Source organism: Vanacampus margaritifer, chromosome 20 (assembly GCF_051991255.1).
Source record: "Vanacampus margaritifer isolate UIUO_Vmar chromosome 20, RoL_Vmar_1.0, whole genome shotgun sequence".
Lineage (NCBI taxonomy): Eukaryota > Metazoa > Chordata > Actinopteri > Syngnathiformes > Syngnathidae > Vanacampus > Vanacampus margaritifer.
The window spans coordinates 16481413-16505496 of NC_135451.1; the positions used below are offsets into that span (position 1 = coordinate 16481413).

The window sequence follows — 24084 nt, forward strand, 5'->3', positions numbered from 1 at the left end:
AATGCCAAACGGTTTCAACTTTCATTTCAGCCTGGGGTAGGCGGTGCCTACCTTGACTATCCTGATCGCACGCCACTGGAAAATATATGCTTAAAACCTTACAATTCTGTATTGACATTCAGAATTAAATCATGTCAGTGTTTCTAATCATTGACCCACACATTCAAATGCATAGATATTAAAACGTTTTAATGTATTAAAGATCCATTCATATTTCAAAATGAAAGAAAAACACTGAGTCAAAATATAATTTCCATTTTTATTAAAACCATACAAACATTTGGAGTCAAGTTATAAAAGAGCCTAGCGAGCGAGCGGCCCCTCTGGCTGGCTTAACAGGCCAATGAGGGAGGCTCCTGGCTGGCCCCAGGAAGTCCGTTCCCCTTTTTTCCTACACAGAGCGTAACATATGGACACTTTATATATATATATATATATATATATATTTGTATACTTATATTTATATATAAAAAGAAAGCACAGTAAACAAAATGAAATGAGAATGCATTTGACAAATCTGGACTTTTCCCATAATTGGACATTTTTAATATAAATGTTTATTTTCACGTTCATTTTTGTTTTTGTTCTTCATTATTCACAATGGAAGATTGGCAGTGTTTCTTCTCTTTACTGAAACGTATAAGGCACATACCTCAATGCAATTTCCTCCTTTCAAAGGAAATATTTGTTCCCTCCATTATCCATTGAAACAAAACATCAATGCCCTGCTACAAAAAAAGTACCCTCCCCCCCCCCAAAAAAAACAACAACAACTTGTACCTCATTGCTTTGACGCTAAACTACTTTTGATATTGTGCACGCGTACAAATGAAAAATAAAAGGCAAAGCAACAATAAGACTAACACTGGCGACGACGTCTCTGCAATACTTGACGGCGGTACACATTCGGAATTTAAGAGCTTTGGAGAAGACAAAAGCATCAAAAATAATCAAACATCACTGTACAACATTTTTTTTTTTTTCAAAGTCATGTGCTCATGTGCTGTTGGACCAGCGTCAGCATCCATTAAGACAAAAGTACGTATATGTCAGTAAGCACCTGAAAAAGGAGAATATAAAAACACCGTTACAGTATATACACCGGTGGACCCCACCAGACAAAGTCAATCAAAATACTTGATTGTTTCAGCCGACTTGACTTTTTTTTTTCTTCCTCTTAAAAACATCACCGGGTAGAAACACTGACAGGAAATGTGTGCTGGGAAACCTTTTTCCCATCAGGAGCCATTAAAAGATCTTCCTGAATGTGTCAAAACATGATGCAACCAACCAACAAATATTTGAAAATGCAGCCCCCGAAGCCAGTTTCACCTCGCAACTTAAAATTAGGGAGAAATGTCAATCGTGACAGTGGACCCACAAAAAAAAAGCCTCAAGAAGTCACACCTGAAAAGATGCAGGAAGTCGGTCATTTTGGTTTGAATTAAAGCGGCCATTTTAGGGTCATTTTGGCGAGTTGCAGTGGATCTTTTAAAAATGCCAGTTTCAATTAATAAGTGTGAAATTTGGTAGATGCACCTGTCATGAATAGCCACAAAAAAAGTCTCAAGACACAATGCCCAAAATGACCCAAGAACGCTGCTAGTTTAACCATTTACAAAAACACTTCAAAGACCAACAATAGCGTCTCATTTTTAAAAATAATAATTTTAAAAAATCAGTTTCACCTACAACGTGAAATTTGGTAGACGTGTCAATCAAGAGCTGACCAACAAAAAAAAACTTCTCAAAAAGCCATGCCTGAAAAGACACAGGAAGGCAGCCATTTTGGTTTGAATTGAAGCGGCCATTTTAGAATCATTTTGGCTATTTCTGAAGGGTCTTTTTAGAAAAAATCCCGCACCTGGAGCCGGTTTCACTCAGCAACATGAAAGTTGGTAGGCATGTCCATCATAAATAGACCCACAAAAAAGTCTCAAGAACCTTAGATTGACAAGACACAGAAAGTCATTTTGGTTTGAAGCGGCCATTTCAGGGAAATTTTGTCTTTCCTTGGATTATTCAATGGCAAACGTGTCCTAGAGATTTTGACTACTAGACAATTTGAACTAACTTAACTTGACAGAAATGTGACGTGAAATGACCAAATATTTAAGTCATCGTCTTTGCGTATGGAGCCTGGCTGCGAAATTTGACGACTCAAAAAGGTTTTGAATATTCAATCATCGATCACTTCACAACTTAAAAATTTCTTGGGCATGTCTTTCATGAGCAGACCCACAAAAAAAAAAAGCCTCAAGAAGGAAGCCGTACAGGAAAAGACACGGCAAGTCGGCTTATTTGGGGTTTGAAGAGGGCTTGGTTACCTTTTTACTAAGAGCGTGTACAACAAAACAACAATACGCAAAAATACTGCTTGTGAAAAAAAGTGAAGTAAAAAAAAACAGCCTTCATTCCTGAAAAAGGAATACAACTATTTTTTTTATTTTTACATCATGTTCATCCCACTTTTCCATGAGAGGAAATCTTTTTCAAGAGTTCTGATAATGACCACGTTTTGCCTTCACATGCACCATTTTGTGTCCCGAGAGGAGGAAGTGGAGAGGCAAGGGGGACTATTGCATGATGGCGAGGAACTTGCTCTCCTCAGCCAGGCTGCTGAGGAGAGAGCTCATGTCGCCGATGGCCATGTTGTTGACGCCGGGGGCCACCGCGGCCGTGAAGGCGGCCGACGCCCGAGGGGTGGTCAGCCGCGACGAGGTCCTGGACAGAGCCTGGAAAATGGAAGGGCTCAACGGACCCGACACCAGGCTGCCTTGGTCGAAGCCGTCCTCCATCATGGCGCCAAAGTCCAGAGCGACGCCGTCGTCCAACGCGGCCGTCGGAACCATCCCGCCCTCTACCGTGCTGGTCACATGGTCGGAGGCGGGAGACAGGAGGGAGATGGAGTCGTTTGGACCGCCGCCGCCATTGACAGCGTCCAGCAAGTAGTGGTCTTCCACGCTGGGGAAAGAGGCCACCTTGGGATCCGTTTGCTGGAAGGAAACGGGATCACCGAAGTCTGGCTGGAGGTATCCGTGGTCTGGAGCCTCCAGCTTCAGGGAACAGAGGTTCTGCAGTTGCTGCGGGACTTCAGTGCAGCTTCTGGGGTTGAGATGGTTCCTCATCATGTTCCGGTGAGAGCTGACGGGCGGGCGTGGTCTTTGCTGATTGGGTTGATGGGCTTTCTCTTGGGAGAAGTTTTGGAGATTGTCTATGGAGGCTCGAGTCAGGGCTTGGCAGGCGACTCTGCTGTTGAGGTTCTGCTGGAAGTGGTTCAGCGTTCTGGAAGTTGGGTGCGGAAGAGGTCCATCGGCGGCCTTGGGGAAGTGAGGCCTGGCGAAAACGTTTGGTGCGGCTCCTCTGGTCTCCATGCACGAGTTGGGGGACGTCTCCAGCTTCACCGCCGCGGGGCCTTGCGTCAGCTCGGCCTGGCAGCAACTGCTGTGGAAACCCAGCGGCCCGTTCTGCTGCACCAGCATGTTTCCGAACCGGCCAAAAGGCTCCGAGGAGGAGGCCTGCCCGCCGGACCAGGTTGCGCAGTTGCGATCCCTCTGCGGCGAGCGCTCGGCGCTCCCGGAGCTGACTTCGTTCCACTGGATGGGAAGCAAGCTGGGGCTCGCCCTCTGGACCATCGGCTGCTGTTCCTGGAGGCAGAGGTTGGCCTGGAAATTGGTCCCCTCCGTCCCGTTCATCGAGTGTTCGCCGGAGACTATTTGGTCCTCGATTTGCATGTATGGTCCACCGTCTGCCTGGACTTGGGAGCGGAGATACTGCACCATGTCGTCCGGAAGGATGTCTTCATCCCCGAGGAGAGAGTACGCCCCTCCTTCGCCTTCCATGGCCAGAGCTTCTAAAGCGGCGTGCTCGGCAATGCTGGGGGTGTACGAGGGGTGCTGCGAGCCCCTCTGAAGGTTCCCTTCGGAGCGGGTGTAATTCTGCAGGCTCAGGTTACGCACGTCGAGGGACTGCGGCTGCTGCTGGCAGAGAGTCGGAAGCGGGTGGAGGTTGCTCAGGCTGTTGAAGCGCTGCACGGGGGGCAGAGCGCAAAAGTCCGAAGGCTGCGAACGCACCGGGTCGCTGGCCCTGCGGTTGCCCGCCGCGGGCCCCTCGCCAGGGTAGAAGACCCTCCTCCTGTAGCCTGAATGTCCCACGAAGCCGTTAGCAGTCTCGGCGCAGCGGTGTGGTCCGACGAGGGGTGGCAAAGGCTGGTCGGCTCCGCCTTCGTCCATCATAGCCATGCGGGCCTTGAGGCTCATGCGCTCCATGTTGGGGAGGGGCGTGGGCGGCGGGCCACCGGTTGCCGCGGCGTACTTGGCCTTCAGGTGGTAGTGCTGCGCAGGGGTCAAAGTGAGCATTCCCCGAGAGCCTCCAAGGTCTCCGCTTCCCCATGCAGCCCCATAGACGCCGCCGGAAAGTGGGCCGCCACTCCCCGCCGCCCCGCCTCCGTAGTGACTAGCGTCGCTGGAGCGGCGGGAGGCGTCGGTAGAGATGGGGTCGTACGAGTCGGTGGAGCTGAGATTGTGGCGGCGGCGGTGGTGGGAGGCGACTGCCGCGCCGTCGCTCTGGGACGCCTGGCTGGAGCGCCGGCTGGAGAAGCACGGCGAGATGCCCGAGGAGCGCCGGCTGCTGCTTAGGTAGGCCGAGCTGGCGGCGCTCCCACTGCTGGCGCGCCGGTCCCACAGCAAGTTGAGCATCGTTAACTCAGTTGTGCCGCCCAGCTCGGGGGGTGCGGGGGGCTGAGGAGCGGCTGACAACCACTGCTTTCCCAGGAAACATCCTGACAGGACACAAACACGAACGGTGGACTTCAAAACTCAACTCTGGAACTTTTTTTTTTTTTTTTTTAGCACTTCAACCGAGTAACCGTGTAAGACTTGAGAATAGGACTCACCCTTCCCCTGGATGCCGGCGAGCGCGGACCCCTTGGGGGGCGGCGTGGGAGCCAGGGACCCCAGGCCGGGCGTGGTTCCGTTCACCTGCTTCAGCCTCTCCATCTTCAAGTGCTCCATCCAGCGCAGGGGGCGGCCCACGCCGCGCCTCGCCCGTAGGGTCAGCGCGGCCACCGTCGCCGTGGAGACAGTGGAGTCCATGACGGGCGCCGGCCCGCCTCGCCGGCCCCCTTCGACCCCTTCCTCCTCCTCGCCCTCCTCGTCCAGCCCCTCCCCTGGTGAGCGTCCGGCGCTCACAGTAAACTGGACTCCACCGTTGGGATAGACGCTGACGGGGGACTGGTCACTGCTGCATGTAGACTGACTGCCAGGGCTTGGCTGAGACGTCTGGGGGTGGGGGGAGGGAAATACACCAGAATTTTACTTACTCGCGTAGCAATGTCTCTTTTGGGATTTTGTGGATTTTCAGTTCTCATGGAGGCAGTAAAACAAAAATCTCAAAAATCCACCCTGGTGTTCCACCTGGAACCTTTTGCATTACCCTTAACATTTCATGTTATGAATCTGATTTTGCTCTTTTGAGTGAGCTGAAGCCTATCCTGGATAATTTTTTTTTGGGGGGGGGGGGGGGCACATCTATGGACAACTCGAGAGTCCCTATCCAGCCTGTTTTCCATGTTTCCCACCTGCAGCACAGCTGAATCTAATGATCAGCTAATCAGCAAGCTTTGCAGAAGCCTGATAACGATCCTGATCATGAATCAGGTGTGCTAGTGGAGAGAAACCTGGAAAACAGGCTGGATAGGGGCTCTCGAGGACCGAACTTGAGCACCCCTGACTTAGTGAATCGAACATGCAGGAGTAAGCACGAGTACATGCGGAAAGAGCAAATGCGGGTTTCACCGTGGACCAGTCGCCAGTCAGTCTCAGAGCACAACACATCAACATGCACCAAAAAAAAGCCTTCACAACACCATCTTTACATGCACTTTTTCCGATGACTTCATCGGACCAAACAGCATTCATGCATTTATTGGCCTCCGGGAATTTGTCTGCTTCCAAACGAGGGTTAGGGTCTCAAAATTGTGTTGAAAATAGGGGAGGGTTTTCAAATTAGCTTTCAAAGGGTTTCAAAGTAGAATTAGACTCCACTTGAGATGGACAAAAGGACACTTTTACGTTCGGGACGCTTTCACAGGACGGATAAAAAGGATGACGCCGTCTGCTAACTAATTGGGTTGTTTACCCAAACTTTTGTCAGAATCAGATTTTTTTTGGGGCAGCATTTGGAGACGTTTCAACGATCATCTCGTTTACGTTTTGATGAGTTTGGCCAATCACAAGCTGCCTCTTGAACTTGCTAAACGTGAATGAAGGGAAAGTTGAGACGAATGAAACGGTGACGTTTGTGATGAAATGGAGTCACGAGACTGTGAAGTCGGAGGACGCCCGTCTCACCTGATCACCCACTGTCCTTAGAAGACAACAAGCGCAATGCGCAAAGCATCGGATAGAAGAGAACATGCGCTCGTTAGAAGAAGTTTCGGGCGCATTCGGAGATCAATCATTCAATGGCTTTTGTTAAAATAAAATAAAAAATAAAAAATAAAAAATGTCGCCCCTGGTGCGTATTTTGGTTTGGCAAAATCTACCAGTTGTACTATTGCCAAGTACAAAAAACACAAAGCTGTGACGGTTTTGACAAAGCAAAGACTTAAAAAAGCTTTAAAAAAATACTGTTGGTGTGAATGCATTGGGAAGGAATTTTTTTTTTTTTTTAATGTTGCACCTGTCCAACTGAACCACACCAAGGGGGACACCAACTGGAGTTCCATTTAAAACCGACTCAAGTTTGTAGTAAAGCCCATCTTGAGCTAGAGTCTCACCATGGGCTTCTCCGTCTTGATGGACTTGACCTGCAGACAGTCGTCCTGCTTGGAGGTGACGTGGTTGCTGTACTCCCTTTGGTCCGCGTAGCCCCCCAGGCCCAGCTGCCCCGGCGAGTGTCCCTGGCCGTTAGCGCCCGGCTCGCGGGGCTGCGCGGGGGGCCGCGGGTAATCGCCGCGCTGCTTCTTGGTGACGTGCGCCTCGGGCCCGTGGACCGTCTTCACGTGCTTGCGCAGGGAGCTGGGGTCCGTGTAGCGCTTGGTGCAACCGGGGATCTTACACACGTAGGGTTTCTGACAATGGAATACAGAAAGAATAGAACCTAGTCAGACTCCGCTTTGAGACAAAGCCAGATTACAGCGATACAATGTATGGAACCGTCTGAGGTTATCGCAATATATTGTCGGTAACTGCCAATGTTTACCAGGATATAACGTCTGTAACCATCCATGATGACCGCGATACTTTTGTCCGTAACCGTCCGAGGTTAGCGCAATATAACGGCAATGACCTACTGAGGTTACCGTGATATATAATCCGTAACCGTCCATAGTGACTGCAACGTTAATAACCGTCTGAGGTTACAGCAACGTCCATAACCGAAACATGGTTACTGCCATATAAGGTCTTTAACCGCCAGAGGTAACCGTGATATAATGTCCATAACCGTCCGTAGTTAGCACGATATAACGTCTGTAACCGTACGTGGTTATCCTGTCCGTAACGATCCACGGTTACCGCGATGTAACGTCCGTAAACCGCCAGAGGTAACCGTGATATAATGTCCATAACCGTCCGTAGTTAGCACGATATAACGTCTGTAACCGTACGTGGTTATCCTGTCCGTAACTATCCACGGTTACTGCGATATAACGTCTGTAACCGTCTGACGTTACTGTGAAACTAACGTCCATAATCGTCCGTGGTTATCCTGATATATCGTCCGTAACTATCCACGGTCACCGCGATGTAACGTCCGTAAACCGTCTGAGGTTACCGCGATGTAACGTCCGTAACTGTCCAATGTTACCAGGATATCACAAGATCACAGCAAGGCAAAACTCCCTCAGTGAGTACATGGAAGCGTACCTCGTTTGAGTGCGTACGGTTTTGATGCTTGGCTCGGTCCGAGGCGTTGGAGAAAGCCTTGTTGCAGCCTTCGTGCTCGCACACGTACGGCTTCTCGCCCGTGTGCGAGCGCAGGTGAGTCTTGAGATTCTCCAGACGGGAATAAGCCTTCGCGCAGCCCTCGAACTGGAAAACCGAAAGACAGCAGAATCCGTATTAGACTTTCTTTACATTTCACATCAACACACCAGGAGAAGTCCGTCGGTTCCGATGGCGGTTCGAGCGTTACCGTGCACTTGTGAGGCTTCTCGCCGGTGTGCCGCCGCATGTGGACCACCAGCATGTACTGGGCCTTGAAGGGCTTCTGCTCCCTGGAGCATTCCTCCCAGCGGCACACAAACTCCTTTTTCTCCCCGTGGATGTGGTCGTTGTTGATGTGCTGCAGACGCACACAAAAAACGCATTTCAGGTTTCCATCCACGGTGACTGAATTGCGCAGAAACTTTGCCGAAGTTTGGCGGCACGGGTCGAGGAAAACCACTTGACAATTTGGAACAGATCTTGAAAAAAGGTTGTAAGTCTGTGGGAGGTCATTCTACTTTGGTGGGAATGAGAATTGATTGGTGGAGGGACATCGGATCTCCTGATTGGTGGCTTCAGAGGCTTTTAAAAGCAGACCAATGATAACCGGTAAGAAATATTCCGTTTGTTGTTTTGGCCTTGGTTCACCCCAAAGTCCTTTTGTTTAGTTATGAGTTCATGAAAACTCTAAAATAGTGAATATTGTACATAAGTCAATTTCTTGAATCAAATTTGGTGTCTATTGGGACTTGACGACGTTGGGGTGTTGTGTCCTGAACGCTCCTAAACGGGGGCTTAACAACCAGGAAGACTTTGAAAATTGTGCGCTCGTACTTGATAGATTGTTTGTGACATCGAAGAACCACAAAGAAAAATACAAAATGAGTCCGAAAAGAACTTTGTGGAGAGTCGAGGGAACGGGCCGAAGAAGCATTCGTTTATGGCGCAGATCTGGCTAAAAGGTTTGGGGTTAGGCTTACTTGTGTAGGGTTCGGGTTGGGGTTAAGAGGATTTAGGATTTAGGCTCCTTTTCGGGCAACAAAGAATTAATTTTTCCAGATTTTTCCTCCCCTTCTTGTGTCAGCTTCGGCTTAGCTTTTGCTAGGTTTTTGATTCTCTTTTTGAGTCGGGTTAGGTTTAGCTTTTTAGGGTGTGACTAAGGGTTAATCTACGGGTTAGCTGCAACTTTAAGCTTTTGAAAGAGCCAAAGAGGGACAAAGTGTTTTATGAGCGAGCCCCCTTTAGGATCTTTAAGATGAAGTCCCCGATGTGCTTGTATCGGAGACAATTTACACCAAGCTTTGACCTCGGCAGCCAATCAGGGTTGTCTTGAAGAGACGGCGGACAATGAAAGCTCTTAAAAGTCTTTCTTGGAGTTGTCAGGGTCACATCCTGACCGGGGGCAGGCTTGACAATGGCATCTTTGTCCCGCCCCCTTGGCCCGACACTGACCCGCCACCAAGCATCCTACTTTGGCAACACTCGCACCTCCAGGCCTCATCTGCGAGAACAAGTGTGCTCATTGGAAAGTGCCCCCCCCCCCCCCCCCCCCCCCGCCATTACTCTCACATGGCACTTTTTTCATTTTAAAGTGACAAAACAAGACTAATCCCGTGGAAAATGATTGTGTGGTCGATGAGCGTTAGTGAAGTCCCCCCGCCTCCTACACCCCCCCCCCCATCCTCGCCTCAGGAGATTGATCTCCTCGGTCGGAGGCCCTTTAGCCGCCGCTTTGCTAGGGGATCCCCGCGGCGACCGATCGTTCTGTCGGCCGGCCGCTCGATATCCTCCCGAGAGCGATGGACGGGCGGCGCGTGGCGGCGGCGGACGGGAACTCGCCGGCGCTCGCGTTTGTACAAATGAAGGAGGCGCTTGACGGATGTGATGCATGAGCCGGCCGGCTGACAGCGAGCGCAGGAAGCTAATGGCAATTCTTATTGGATCAATAATCTCCATGCTGAGCAGAGCCGGCTACATCGACAAACAGGTGCTGATAGCGGCGGCGGCGCGCCGCTTATTCATCTTCCGCCTGCCAGCTTATCGGACCACAACTGTAAAAACGCCACCAAGATGGATTTCGGAGGGGGGGGGCGGCTGACAGGGAGCGCAAACGGGGAGGGGGGGGGGGCGTACGCAGCCGCTGGATTCTCAGGCACCAAAAGGCCACGAGTAATCGAGTCTTACCCTAAAAATGTTTATAATTACCTTTCTAGTGGTACCAAAGCGTATAAAAGATGGCACTAAGCAATAGAAAGATGACGCCAAAGCGCTACTTTTATTTCACACAGGGCCTCGACCTGAGCACAAAAACGGCATCGTGACTAGCGAACGGAATAATACACACAAACCAAACCCAATTGCCACGTTTTATACAAGTCTCGGTGGGACGCGGCCCCTCATGCCTGAGAATGTTTACACGGCAATTGCGCCCCCCCCCCCCCCCCGAAACAAGCCTCGGGACCCGCAACGTCGTTTAGCTTTTATCAAACGGCCGCCTAATAAATCAGACGCTCTTTTGTGATGTCACTCTCCAAAGTGCTTTGTTGTAAACGCGCGGGGAGGCAAAAGACGGAAGAGGGGAGGCGGCAGAGGAGAGTTGGTTGGGGGGTGGTTGAGTTGCAAAAAAAAAAAAAAAAGGGGGGGGGGGGCGTAGTTGGCATGTGTAATTCAGCGCACCCTTTTCATCTCGCGGCGAGATACTCCACACCGATAAGCGGCCTAATCCTTCTCTCCATCAAAAAAAAAAAAAAAAATCTGCATTTTACCAATTAAAGGCCTGCGCCTGCAGTTAGACGACGAGGGGGGGAGGGGGGGGGGGGGTCGGTGTTGCCGTTTCTACTCGGATATTCTGCGTTTATTTCACTTGAACATTAATGAAGCCAGCAGGCCCTCGTCCTTGTAATCAACTTTTTCATTCGAAAAAAAAATGTCTTCTCTCGTAATAGTTTAAATCACAACCATGATTCAAAAACTATCCAAACTATGATTCAAAAAACACTTGAATTTTTTTGGATTTCAGAAAAAATGGACTGAAGTGTGCGAGCACATGCCAAGACGCTCTGTAATTTTTCATCTGTGCTACTTGGGGGGGGGGGGGGGGGGGGGGGCACACTTCCTAACCTGATGTGGGACTAAAATGCTACAAAATAGATATGGACAAAATACCTGAGATTTTTTTTTTTCTTCCCCGTCCGTGCAAAGTGCTAAAAATGTTCATTCAAGGACAACAAAACTGCTGAACAGCAAACTCAAATTCAGTGCAAGAATTCATTTTGTGCATTCCCCCCCCCCCCCCCCCCCCCCCCCCACAAAAATTAACAAGTATTACAAGATGGCGTCGGAAGGCCATACGAGGGCTTAATGCGAGAAAAAAACAAACAAAAAAAAAACACTTGAAGCTCCACATTAAAGTCGCCACCAGGCCTTATCTTGAAAAAGTCGTCCTTCTGAGGAAAAAAAAAAACACGGCAGGGAGGAAAATGAAAGTGAAAATGAGCGTGGTGGGGGGGGGGGGAAGGGGGGTGGGGGGTGTTGAGGGTCACCCCCCACAAAATCAAGCGGAGGGTCCAATTGAGGGCCGCAAATGGAATCAATGAAATAAAGAGCGCAAAGTAAAAGTGACACCCGCCTCGCTTGTGCTGACTGGCTGGGCCAGATAAGTGAGCTAAATTGCACAGATCCCGCCTTTATCTTATCGGCGCCGGCGATAAAGTAGCGAGGCGCGGGGCGGCGCCGGCGTTTGGCATGTTTGAGGCTGGCAAAATATGCGCCCAGAGCTTTTTGAACAAGGTGGAGCGCGACGAGGGTGGTGTGAAGGCTTAATTCCCGAAATGAGGCCAAGCACAAAGCGACGGCCGCTTGTTGAAACGAAATACTTCCAAGCAACAAGGTTGTTTACGCTTCCATTACCTCCGCCAAGGAGTGCGCCGGGGCTATTGTTTTGATTGATTTGTTTGTTGTGTGTGGATTTCAAGGGCATTGCCGGAATTGCTGTTGCATTTACAGAGAATGAAGCCGGTACATTTTGGGAAAATATCTAAAGAAAGGTATTAGCAAGCAGAAGTGGCAAGTCCAGGTCCAGAAAGTCAAAACAACTGCCACAGTTTGGCTTTAGCCCCCTTGCGCTAGCTAGCTAGCTAGCTCCCTAGCAGGTAAAAGAGCACCCGGGGAGCTAGCACGCTAGCTAGCATCTGGGGATAAAGCCAAACTGTGGCGGGGTTTTTACTTTCTGGACTACATCCAAAGATAGTTGCAAATGCACTTTAACGCCGAAGTAAGCTCGTTCTAACGTACTTTCAAATATCTCTTTGACTGCCAAAAACGTTAAATAACGTTTAGTAAAATCCTATGGAGGAGTGCCAAAGACGTTAAAAGACGTTTGTTTCAAAACAGAGGTGAAACTAACCATTTTCTATTGTTGATTACTGAAAAACGGAATAAGGTAGAAACAAACTTTTTTTTTTCTGATGAAAGATGAGAGTCCAATCTTTCATTTGGTAGTATGTGTGTTTCCATAGTCCAAACACATAATTTTCTGTGGACCTTGAAACATCAGTCAAAATGCTTAAATCGACTGGCACCCACGGCATCCCTTTTCTGAAAACGTCTGGCAGTCAAAGAGATATGTTTGAATGTGCTTGCAAATATGTGTAAACGTATTTGAAAATACATTCAAACGTCATACGCGAGTAAAAAAAAAAAATAAATTATACTTGTTCAGTTACTGTACAGTCGTTCCCGGTTCCGACCCACAAATAGCCAAAAAGTATGTCTAATTGACAGCCAATATAGTGTATTGGAAAAAAACAAAAAAAACAATTAAACCGTAGAAATGCTTCCAAAAAACATTTTAAAAAAAACAACACATAAATAATTAAAAAATATTTGAAAACTATTGAAAAAAAATTGTATATGTTGAGAAATCTTGGATTAGTTATTATGCAGATGCAAATCGGCCAATTATGACGTTACAATTTTTCGTAATTTAATTTGGTCAGATTTTCCATAAAATGCAAAATATCTGCCGATCAGATGCGTGTACAGTATATAATAGTGCAAATTTGGATGATAGTTTCTGCAAATGTCTCACTTTCTCAGTGAATAGTTATTTCCCAAATACCTTTACAGGCAATTGGAGGCCATCTTTGGATTTGTACAACTTGGTGCTGATCCAAATTAGTGGCGGTCTATACCCAACCATTTGCCTTTTTTTTTTTTTTTCCTCTAAAGCAATTTCAGAAGACAAATGCAGAGGTGGGGAGGGTGCGCTCCATTGTGCTTATATGGAAATAGCCCCCCCCCACCCCCCCAAACCCATCAAGCCGACCACACCCCTCTTTAAAGCCTCCAGCAGTCTTGTGAGGGGGACCCACTGTGGTCCAAATACTGTACTTATCCTATTACTGAGGTGAAGGGAGGGGAGGGGGGTGGTCGGGGGCGGGGGCACAAAGCAGATAAGAGCGCGTTCTCGTCGGCGTTCGCTTGAATTAGAGGACGCGGCGACTTTTAAAGACATCTTGCCGTCAATCTGCGTGGAAAATGAGAAATCAAATAGCAAAAACAATTTGAGAGGAAATGGATTTGGTTGCTAATCGGAAGGAAGGAGAAAACGTCGGCGCGCGCGGCCCACCTGCTGCGATGCCAGCAGCCTTCTGTATGCTTTAGCATTAAAAATATATATATTTAAAAAAAAAATACATTTTTGGGACAATGGTAATATTTAAAATAGAACGTATTTATACGTTTTTGGGGAGGAAATGAGTTAAAGTGGGATGTTTTTCCAAATCATTTATTTAAGTCTGCAAATGCTCTATTTTTACAATCAATGTTATATTTTGTAAAAGCGCCATTAAAGGATCATCTTTTCTCAACAATGTAAAGGCTGCAGAATTTGCCCTCAAAATCGTCTCTAATGTGAACGGTATGTTTTTCGCAATAAACACTCGGTTTGACATCATAAGTGCTATCATGTGCAAGTTTCTGCCTGGAAAATTAAAAAAAAATGGGTCATTTTGCCGTAAAGAAACACTGAAATGCTAGTTTCCTTAAAACTCTATTTTGACAACACTTTATCCAGCCATCCATTTTCCAAACTCCTTTATATAAAAAGTCTTTTAAGTGCTATACTTCCTAAATAAACCCAAATTACACATAATCACCCACATACAAAAAAAAAGAAAAGAAAATTAAAAAAAATATATATATATATTAAAAAAAAAGAAAGAAAAAAAATCGGTCAAATCATGTCAAATCGGTAAAATTACCGAATGAACAATACTGAGCTCTCCCAAAAAAAGAAAAAAAAAGAAAAAGAAAAAATAAACCCAAATAACAATAAAATAAAAAATGTGTGAGCAAATGTATTATGTGGCTAATCACAAAACGAGGATGTTGGCTGAGGCGGCCACCTGGTGCGAGGGGATCCCCCCAACCTCCCCCTCCTCCCTGACACCCCCTCCCACTACCCCCCCCCCCCCCGCCAGCTGAAAGAGGCGCAAGAAGTTGTCAAGCTCCTCAAGCGTTTGAGCCTCGCCCTTCAAACGCGGGCGGCAGGTGAGGATATCAATTATAGATAGAGGTTACCACCGCGATTGCCGTGTCAAGACGGCCAACAGACGAGCGCGGCGAGCGAGCGCCCCGTCGTTCTAGCCTCTCACGCACGCGCGCGCGCGCCTCCGTTTCGTGCGCCCTCCGCCAACTTGGTGTCTGACAGGAGATGATTTTGCTGGTTGAGCACATATATATATATATATATATATATATATATCTGAAGGTGACGTCCATTTTACCTGCACGAGCTGTTCCTGGGTATCGAACTCGCGGCAGCAGTTCTCCCAGTGGCAGTTGGTCTCGTAGACCAGCTCGGGCTCTTGCTTGCCTTCGTCCTTGTCGCCCTCCTCCTTCACCAGCGTCATGCCATCGGGGTGATCCTGCCACGCAAGCGCACGATTGACACATTTGCCGGTCAAATAGAGCAGAAAAAAAAAAAAAAAAAACGAGGATATTTTCACATCTGATGTTTGAAACAGATTTTATAGCTTAGATCTCAAGTTTTCCATGCTTGACGCGAGTCACCACTGGCGGTGACCCCGAGACTTTAGCCTTGAGAGGCAGACTCCTCCACTTTTACGGCTTTTTCCAGCACGGGAGCGTCTCTTCCTGTTGCCGGCGGCTCCATTAGCGCTCGCGTATTTCACTGCCACACTCGCTGAAAAGCAGAAAGTCTCGGCCCTCCACTTTTTTACGCCATCGCCGCTTACCGCGCTCGCCGCTCTTTTCATTTATGAGCCCTTGGATTCAAGTGAAACGAGCCATCGTTTCCTCAAGCACGTAAAAAAAAAAAAGTCAACCGGGTGAAAGCAAGATGGCCGGCGGCTCACTTTTTGCAGTGCGCAGAAAATATTGAAAAAAATTGAAAAGGAAGTGTTTGGTTTAGGTGAACGGTATGGGATTTTTTTTAACTCTTTGACTGCCAGACGTTTCAGTGCCAGCCGATTTAAGCATTTTGACTGATCTTTCAAGGTCCATAGAAAATGATGTGTTTGGACTATGGAAACACACATACTACCAAATGAAAGATTGGACTCTCATCTTTCATCAGAAAAAAAAAGTTTGTCTCTACCTTATTCCGTTTTTTAGTAATCAACAATAGAAACGACGTGATCATAGCCGCCGCGTCAACGCTTCCAACTTCGGCGTCAACCTCGGAGTCACCATCATCATCATCATCATCATCATCGTCGTCATCAATGTGCTCTTTAGCACCGGTTGATGCTTCTCTTCTTTGAAAAAAAAAATCGATCAAGCGTGAGCTGCTTGCCACCGGTCGCCATTTTCGCTTTCTCAGCCATTGTCCTCTCAACACTGTAGCTCCGCCTCACGTCTTCTACTACTGACGCCCACCCGATCGTGTCCAAAGAGAGTCATCGCTGCCATCTAGGGGCCAAAAATAGTCATTATACCAACTAGATCTGCTTGATACTTTCAGCACAGCTGGGCCAAGGCTTTCCTCCACCCGTTTCCAGAAAAAAAAAAAAAAAAAAAAAACTTGGTGGACGTCTTTTAACGTCTTTGGCGCTCCTCCGTAGGATTTTACTCAACGTTATTTAACGCTTTTGGCAGTCAAAGAGTTAATAGGTTTTTGGGAAAAAATCTTAAAAATATTGGCATAAAAAAACGGAATCCAAAAATAAAAGTGTTTGGATTTTCTTTTCAAGGACAGCTACTGATACAATTACATAAAATAACAAATCAGGGGTGTCAAAATGAGTGCGAAATTTGGAGTTAATGTAAATTTCCTTTAACCCCTGGGCGTTATTTTATTTTGAAATGGCTTGGTCAGAACCAACAAAAAGCCAAAAAATGGTCAAATAACGCCCAGGGGTTAACGCAACCTATTTATTTTTATTTTTTTCGTACCTGTATGCTGAGCGCTCCCGGGCTGGGCATTTCCTCCTCGGGCTTCATTTTGGAGCGCTTGTGGTGCATCGGGTCGCCCGTGCTGCTCACCGCCGACTCGCTGGTGGGTTTCATCTGCGCGCGGGAAAACACAATCGCGTCAATTTCAAAAGCAAAAACATCCGTAACATTACGCAGGGAAAGGTATATTAATGTGCCCCCCCCCCCCCCCAAAAAAAAAATCCATATCGTGCCTCCCTTATAGGAGATTAGTTAAAGTACACAAAAGAAATTCATGACAAACATCATTGGCTTCATTCAGCCGGATTTCATATCGTGCGTACTTGAGCGGGACGCGGCAGCGCTAATCGAGACGAAATGCATCCGCGCTTCAAGCGTGGGCCCGCACGTGCAGCGGTCTTCAGGTAAAGCAAAGTAAAAAAAACCCTTTTTGCTCCATCCATCCACGTCAATATCAAGGCCCCCCCCCCCCCTCCCTCTCTCGTGATTAATGGAGCGAGCTACCAAATGCGATGCTAACAAGCCCCCCGTTGTCGGGCGGCCCAAGTCCCAGGGGATGGGGTGGGGGGGGGGGGCGACGCTACGGCTAGCGTTTGCCAGGCGTGGGCTGGCGTGCGGCGCCAGCTATCTATTACCTGCCATGATGAATGGCCAGAGGTGGCAAAAGTACTCGCACGCTGTACTTGAGTACAAGTACGGATACGGCAGTTGCATTCCTTTCACGACTCGATTTCTACGACATCATATCATTAAATACAATTTAAAAGTTTTTGTCATATGGCATCAATTGAATGCTGCTTCTTTTAGATGCTTTTTAAGAATAGGGGTGAGAATGTTTGACTGTCGATTTCCATTTTCGGGTCTGCGATTTCGATTTCCGATTCAGAGCGATTTTTGATTCAAAATGATTTGATTGACAAGGATTTTTTTGCTTCAATTTATAGACGTGCAAAAGAATCGTCACGATCGACTCAAGTCAGACTCGCTAATGCTAATTAGCGCGCTACTCGCGGCACTTTTAGCACTCAAACGAACGGCGATTCATACAAAACGCTTCAGGAATGTTTACAGAGAAGCATCTTAACTTTACTCACCCGCATCTGCTCTTCCTACGCTGCAAAAAAAAACTTTTTATTGGCATAACTTGATTGTGACTTTTTCCTTTTACTCTCTAATGTGGCTACAACTTAACAGGGTATCAATACGCCCGGAACCACACTGCCCCCTAAGTGGCCAAATTGTGTACAACATGAACAGCGCTCCCAATAAAGGCACACACAATTTTGGGACATTTAAAATCTATTCTGAATCTAAATGAGAATCGATTTTTGGCAGACCCCTCATTTAGAATTAGCATTAAAATAGCGGAATGAAAGTCTGAGTGTGGCATTAAACATCTTGTGCTTATATAAAAAAAAGACGGCTAATAAAAGTAAAAGTTCTGATCCAACAATTCTCATTTCTCTCACCTGCGAGGAGTCGCCCGAGACGACCGAGCGTTCGCCGGCGACCAGCCCGGCGGCAGCGGCGGCGGCGGCGGCGGCGGCCGTGAAGCCGGACACGGGCCTCTGTGTGGCAAAGGCCGGCGTCGGGTGGATGAGCGGCGGGCTGTGGCCGAAGGCGGAGCCCACCATGCCCGGCTGGCGGCCCATCAGCTGCTGGTGCATGTGCAGGGCCACCGGCGTGGGCGGGTACGCGAAGCTCAACGCCGGGCTGACCGCCAGACGCACACCAAACAAGAAAGTCACACAAATAAATTCAAGCAAAGTAGCACACGTCGTGTTTTGTTTATTTACTTATTTTAAATTGTGTTTATTTATTGACGCACAATCTTAAAAAATACAAATATGGCAGTAAAAATAAATAAATAAATAAAAATAAATACAACACGTGTGAAGGTGAGGTATAAACCCATTACGGGCTTATTTAGGAGCTCATCTAAGAAAAATAAACATTTTAATGACAAAAATATGTATTGTATGTACAGCATAAAAATGAGAGTCATTTTCCCATCAAATTTTGCACATCTAAAAACTCAAAATGTATTTCTATAACATCCATATAATTTCTACATTGTTTATCTTTTTTTTTGTATAAAACAGATAATTTCTAGATTATTTAAAAAAATACTTAATTTTTTTATTCAATCATAACATTATACAAATATAATATATTCAGTATTTACTTTATATTGAATTTATAAATTTTAACTCTGTAGTTTTATTTGTTTTAAATTATTTATTAGTCAACATTTATTTTTAAATGTAGAAAATCTACATTTAAATAGTATAAATTTAATTAAAATGTAATTTTTGTCATTATCGAATATTTTTCGAATTATTCATGATTAATCACTTCTAATCTGATCATATTATTTTTGCATTAAAGTGTATGAGAAAAGCATTACTCTTTATCAACCAGTGACCGGTGTTTATTTTGAACTCCGTATTCGTATAGTGATAATAAAAAAAAAAGATTCGGTCATTGATTTCCAAAGTAAAAAAAAAAAAAAGATGTTTGCAAATGTCTTATTTTTGATTTAACACTGAAGATCGTCTTCTTTCATGAAAGACGATGAACAATTACTGTTGATATGCTGAAATTAGAGTCAAATTCTCAATTAAAAATGTTAAGAAGAGTTGTCGATTAACCGGATAATGAATTAATTGTCGATTAATCGATGAATTTTGACACCTCTACTTGGTTTAAAAAGTTCCAATTACTGCATGAGCAAATAGTTCCAGGCCAGAGTGGCATCGCTCCAGCGAAGCCACACATGAACACGAGAGAGTCGTTGATGCTCACCCCCATCCTCACCCCCACCCAACCCCACCCGAGGACAATCTGACAGGAGACGACGCTGCGCTAATGCCGGAACCAGCTGGGCCGGCGGCGAAGCTTTAGCGGCGGCGACGACGAATCCTCGGCGTACGTAACGATCCGTACGATAAATAAAAAGTGTGAAATTGAGATGGATTCATCAAAGGTTCACAAAACAGGAAGGTTTATTTCAAGTGCGTAGTTAGCTTGCACCGGGGGGGGGGGGGGGGGGGGGGGGTCAGCTGACTTTTTTTTTGCAGTCTACCTTGTGGTGAAGCCACATTGACTTCAATATACTTCTATGAACAAACATGCAAAAAAAGATGCATAAGGATAATTCTTTAAAAATATTAAGACCAATTTACAAATATAGAAACATTACAACAATGAAAGTTCCTTTTGGACAAAACAGAATTTATAATAATATATATTTATAATAATATATATATATATATTTATTTATTTATTTATGTTGGCAAAAACTTAAAGTTGGGGAAAAAACTTAAAATTATTATTAAAAAAATATTTTTTAAAAAATGTAAAAAACGGAATAAAAAAAAGAAATGATCGCATTTATTTTTTGGTACAAAACAAGAAAATCTTTAAACGTGAAAAATAAATAAAAAATATTAAGACATAAAATTATTTGAAACACTATAATTATGCAACTTTTGGATGAAACTAAATGTATTAAATTAGTTATTTAAAAAATAATAATAATGAAATGGTGCAAATGGATGAATTTAACTCATTTGCTCCCAAAGACGTATTCATACGTTTTTATGTTTTTATTTTAAATGCTGGAGCATACAGAAGGCTTTGATACAGCCTCTCAACTGCAGAGAACGGTTGAGGAAATGGTAGTTATTACAAAAGCGACCAGCAGGTGGCAGCAGAGCAAAAGAGATCAACCGGGGCCATGTTGCAAAAAGCTCTTTCCCCCCCACTGTTTTCAACAGATTTGTGAATAATGATGAAACTTAGCTACATGCTAATGCTAATTGCTGCAAAACGGAAACCGATAGAATTTTTTTTTTCTTTCCTGATGACAGAAGAGACTCTAATCTTTCTTTTGGTAGTCCATGTTTTTATAGCAATAGAACACAATCTTCTGTGGGCCTTGCAAAATCTGTCAAAATCCAGTGAAACAGCCAGGAGTGAAGGGGGTTGCTTCAGTGAAAATGGCTGCAAGTGAAGGAGTTTTTAAACAACTCGAAAACTAATATCATTAACAATCTTCTTTTTTTTTTTTACGATTATGCTGATTTTGTATTGTGGCGTGTAATAATTGACATTGTAATTGAATTTCGATGAATTGCACAACCCGGGTATCTTGTCTATATTTCTATTTTCAAACCCCAAGAACAAAGTGAAAACAAAATTCACTTGGGCATCAAGCGGCCCGTGTGGGCGCCCGTGTGGGCGCCCGTGTGGGCGCGCATCTCCCGGCCGCTCCCGCCAAGCCGATCTCGCCGCCTCCCTGGCGGCTGGTGTCAGTCACACGAGCGGCTAAAGAAAAGAAGCCAGAGGCCAGCGGCGGGGGAAAGATCCACGGCCCCACCCGCGGCCATTGATCAGCGATCCGCGCCGGGAGCCTGATCAATCACGCGGCGGGCTCGGACCGCCGTCCCGATGACAGGACCCAAATAGGCCGAGGCGGCGCGCTGGTGACTGATATGACAAGCCGGCGGGCCCCCAAATGCGTCCCGGCCCATCGATTTCCCTCCACGCCGGTAATAAGATGGGCAGACTTATGAGCGAGGGGTCGCGATGAATGGTCGCCCGCGACAAACAATCGTCACTCTTGGTTTATACAGACCACGCAAGTGAATCTTTTGTTTTCGTTTCGGGGGAAAAAAAAAAAAGTGTTTGTGAGCGAGCCCTTGGTGCACTTTGACCCCACGGGGCAAGTTTATGCAATAGCCTACGGCAGGCTTGTGCAAAGATTTGGACAGATTTGTGGGAGAAATGGCCGTTTTGTGATCGTTGAGTTCAGCTCATGAAAAATCTGTATGTTGGGATTCTTGTCCAATCAGATTTCAGCCTTTTGTGTGTTGCTATGTCAACCTAACCTGCCCAGGACAGTGCAAAAGTTAAAGAGGATCAAATCAGAGGGGCGGGGCTTTAATGGTTGAGGAACTAAATCAGTAAAAAAAAAAAAGCCAGTTTGTAGAGCCACGTCCAAGACAGCAGATAAGGAATGTGGAGTCCCACAGGGTTCCATACTAGGACCATAATTGTTCATTTGTATTATGTATAGCAATAGAACAGAATATTCTGTGGGCCTTGCAAAATCAGTCCAAATTTAGCAAAACAACCAGGAGCAAAGGGGGTTGCTTCAGTGAAAATGGCTGTGAGTGAATGAGTTAATTACCGCACAAATTTTGACCCCCCCCCCTAATTTTAATGTAAATGTTTGTGGCTTTTTGTCCTGTTACTTGACAACTAGCGATTGCAGGCGTGCTTACCTGATGGCTCCGGCCGACAGGTGGCCGTAGGATCCGCTGGTGGACGAGCTGGAGCGCGAGTTGTTGAGCATCGTGACCAGCGAGTTGGGCGAGTTGCGGATCATGGTCTGCAGGTCGAAGCTGTGCTCCGACAGCGGCGAGATGGGCAGCGCTCGCTTCCTGCTGGGCCTCGACGGCAGCCTGGGGCTCGGGAAGCGGGAACCTGCGGGGAGCGGCGAAAAGTTCATTCCCAGTCCGGGGAAAAAATTCCATTCCAGTCGTGCAAAAGTTTTGCGCTTGACATCTTTGTCAATCACGTAACAAAAGCGACGGCGTGACTGAGCGCTCGCTTGTCACTTGATGCACTGCTTGCATTTCACGCCGGAGAAAACAAGCCTTTCATGTCGGCCTGAACGCTCCGGCGGTGTATGCTAATACGTCTCCCGGTCCAATTTGACTCCTCATTCAGATGCAATCAAGAAAAAAAAAAAAAATACAAAAAACGGGGGTTTGAATGGGTAAAAAAAAAAAAAGGAGGCAAAAGGCGGCCGCCATTCTCCGTGCGTGCGCACAAAGAGCCACGGGTGGAGATTAAAACATGACTTTTGTTGTCTTTTCACACGGCGATGTCACAAACAAGAAGGCGAACAACAGTGGTAGGAGGGGTGGGGGGTGCGGGGGGGGGGGGGGCTGGGGGGCTGGGGGGGCTGAAGGGATGCGGCACTGTGACACAATGACTTTGTGACTCAAGACTCGCAAATAAAACATTTGGAGTTGTTTCATAAAAGGCAAACAAAACCAGCTTATGCGGCCTACATCAACACCCCCCTCGCCCCCCTCACCCCCCGCACACACACACCCACCCCCCCCCCCCCCTCATTTACGTCCCCAACAATCCATCCATCTCCCAAATGTAAATGCTCCGTTTCTTCACTTGACACATCCAACGATTACAGAACGCTCCATTCACATGTTAATCATTGTGTGTGTGTGTGTGTGTGTGTGTGCGTGTGCGCGTGTGTGTGTAGCAACACCGTCCTGGCGCGTTTGCACATAAGGTTTGAAGCAAGGCAACAACTACCTTTATGTTTCCAAAAATGGAGAAAGTCTTGCCAAGTCTCTGATGCAGATACGATCAACGGGCCAAATCCTCAAAATGATCCTCAAACTGACAACATGCTCCGCCCACATCAGATATTATCAGCAAAAAAAAAAAAAAGGTCATCGTCCATCTGTCAAGGGCACCTGCCTCCAATTAGGGATCATTTGGACGAATTCCCGAGTTCATCAAAGTAGGAACTTCGGAATTTGTCGAATCGAGATACGGATGGAATCGCCAGGTACGAGGCAATTCACACCCCTAATATATATATATATATATAATATATATATATGTGTGTACGCATATATACACAGTGCAGCATTTTTGCTACAGGCACAGAAAATAACGTGAAAACGACGCGGCGGAAATCAATGTATTCAAGTTAAGTTCGCTTAATGAGTGGCAACGCAAGATGGCCGCCACACACGCAAGTCGTTCCTGAAGACCACAATTCCTTTGCGAATAGAGACCAAAGTTCCGTTCAGAAGAGCCACCCCGATCGCGTTGTGGCACGTAAAAAACCTAGTCAAAGTCTTGCTTACTTCCCGGCACGCTCGATGTTCGCGCGGGAGTTCGCCGGTCTACGGTCTGAAACCTTGCGCAACCACAAGAATTAATGGCGCGGTGCATAAGCAGGCCCGCTGTCCATAAATCAAGAGGAAATTAGAGGGACAGTTGTGCTTCGAGAAGTAGGGGGGGGGGGGGGGGGGCAGGTCGCCCCTCTCTGTCTCTGTCCCGGCGTGAGGCCGATTCATCATTTGGGCGGCGCGCTAATAAACATCGGTCCCGTGAGGCCCCCCCCACCCCCCAACATGGTGGAAAGTGTCCTGCGCCATCGCAAACATCTTAAAACTTCTTCCTTTAGATCCTTTTAGATCAAGAAATGACAGGAGCCTCTTTTTCACGAAGATCTGGCAACATTTGGATTAGGGTTATTAAGGCCTAGAATTCCGGCAATTAACTCTTTGACTGCCAAAAACGTTAAATAACGTTTCGTAAAATCCTATGGAGGAGTGCCAAAGACGTTAAAAGACGTTTGTTTCCAAACAGAGGTGAAACTAACCATTTTCTATTGTTGATTACTGAAAAACGGAATAAGGTAGAAACAAACTTTTTTTTTCTGATGGAAGATGAGAGTCCAATCTTTCATTTGGTAGTATGTGTGTTTCCATAGTCCAAACACATAATTTTCTGTGGACCTTGAAAGATCAGTCAAAATGCTTAAATCGGCTGGCACCATTTTCTGAAAATGTCTGGCAGTCAAAGAGCTAAAGTGAATGCTGAAGCATTCACACACATTATTGTGATTTTTACTCTCCGCACTTTTTTGCCGTGCGACAACTCCCACATGTTAGCTTTTAGCATCAGA

General features: G+C 46.4%; 1 protein-coding gene across 1 annotated transcript in view; it reads right to left on the reverse strand.

The window, feature by feature from the left end:
* Positions 1-245: 245 nt before the first annotated feature.
* The window catches only part of gli3 (GLI family zinc finger 3), a 112275-nt gene continuing 88436 nt past the window's right edge, over positions 246-24084 (reverse strand). Inside the window, exons 7-15 of the mRNA XM_077554800.1 lie at positions 21635-21836; positions 17816-18059; positions 16347-16460; positions 14717-14857; positions 8137-8286; positions 7869-8033; positions 6779-7072; positions 4895-5279; positions 246-4780 (exon numbers count right to left, since the gene is read on the reverse strand). Of these exons, the coding sequence (XP_077410926.1) occupies positions 2577-4780; positions 4895-5279; positions 6779-7072; positions 7869-8033; positions 8137-8286; positions 14717-14857; positions 16347-16460; positions 17816-18059; positions 21635-21836 (3899 nt within the window). The 3' untranslated portion in view covers positions 246-2576. The remainder of the gene's footprint in view (positions 4781-4894; positions 5280-6778; positions 7073-7868; positions 8034-8136; positions 8287-14716; positions 14858-16346; positions 16461-17815; positions 18060-21634; positions 21837-24084) is intronic.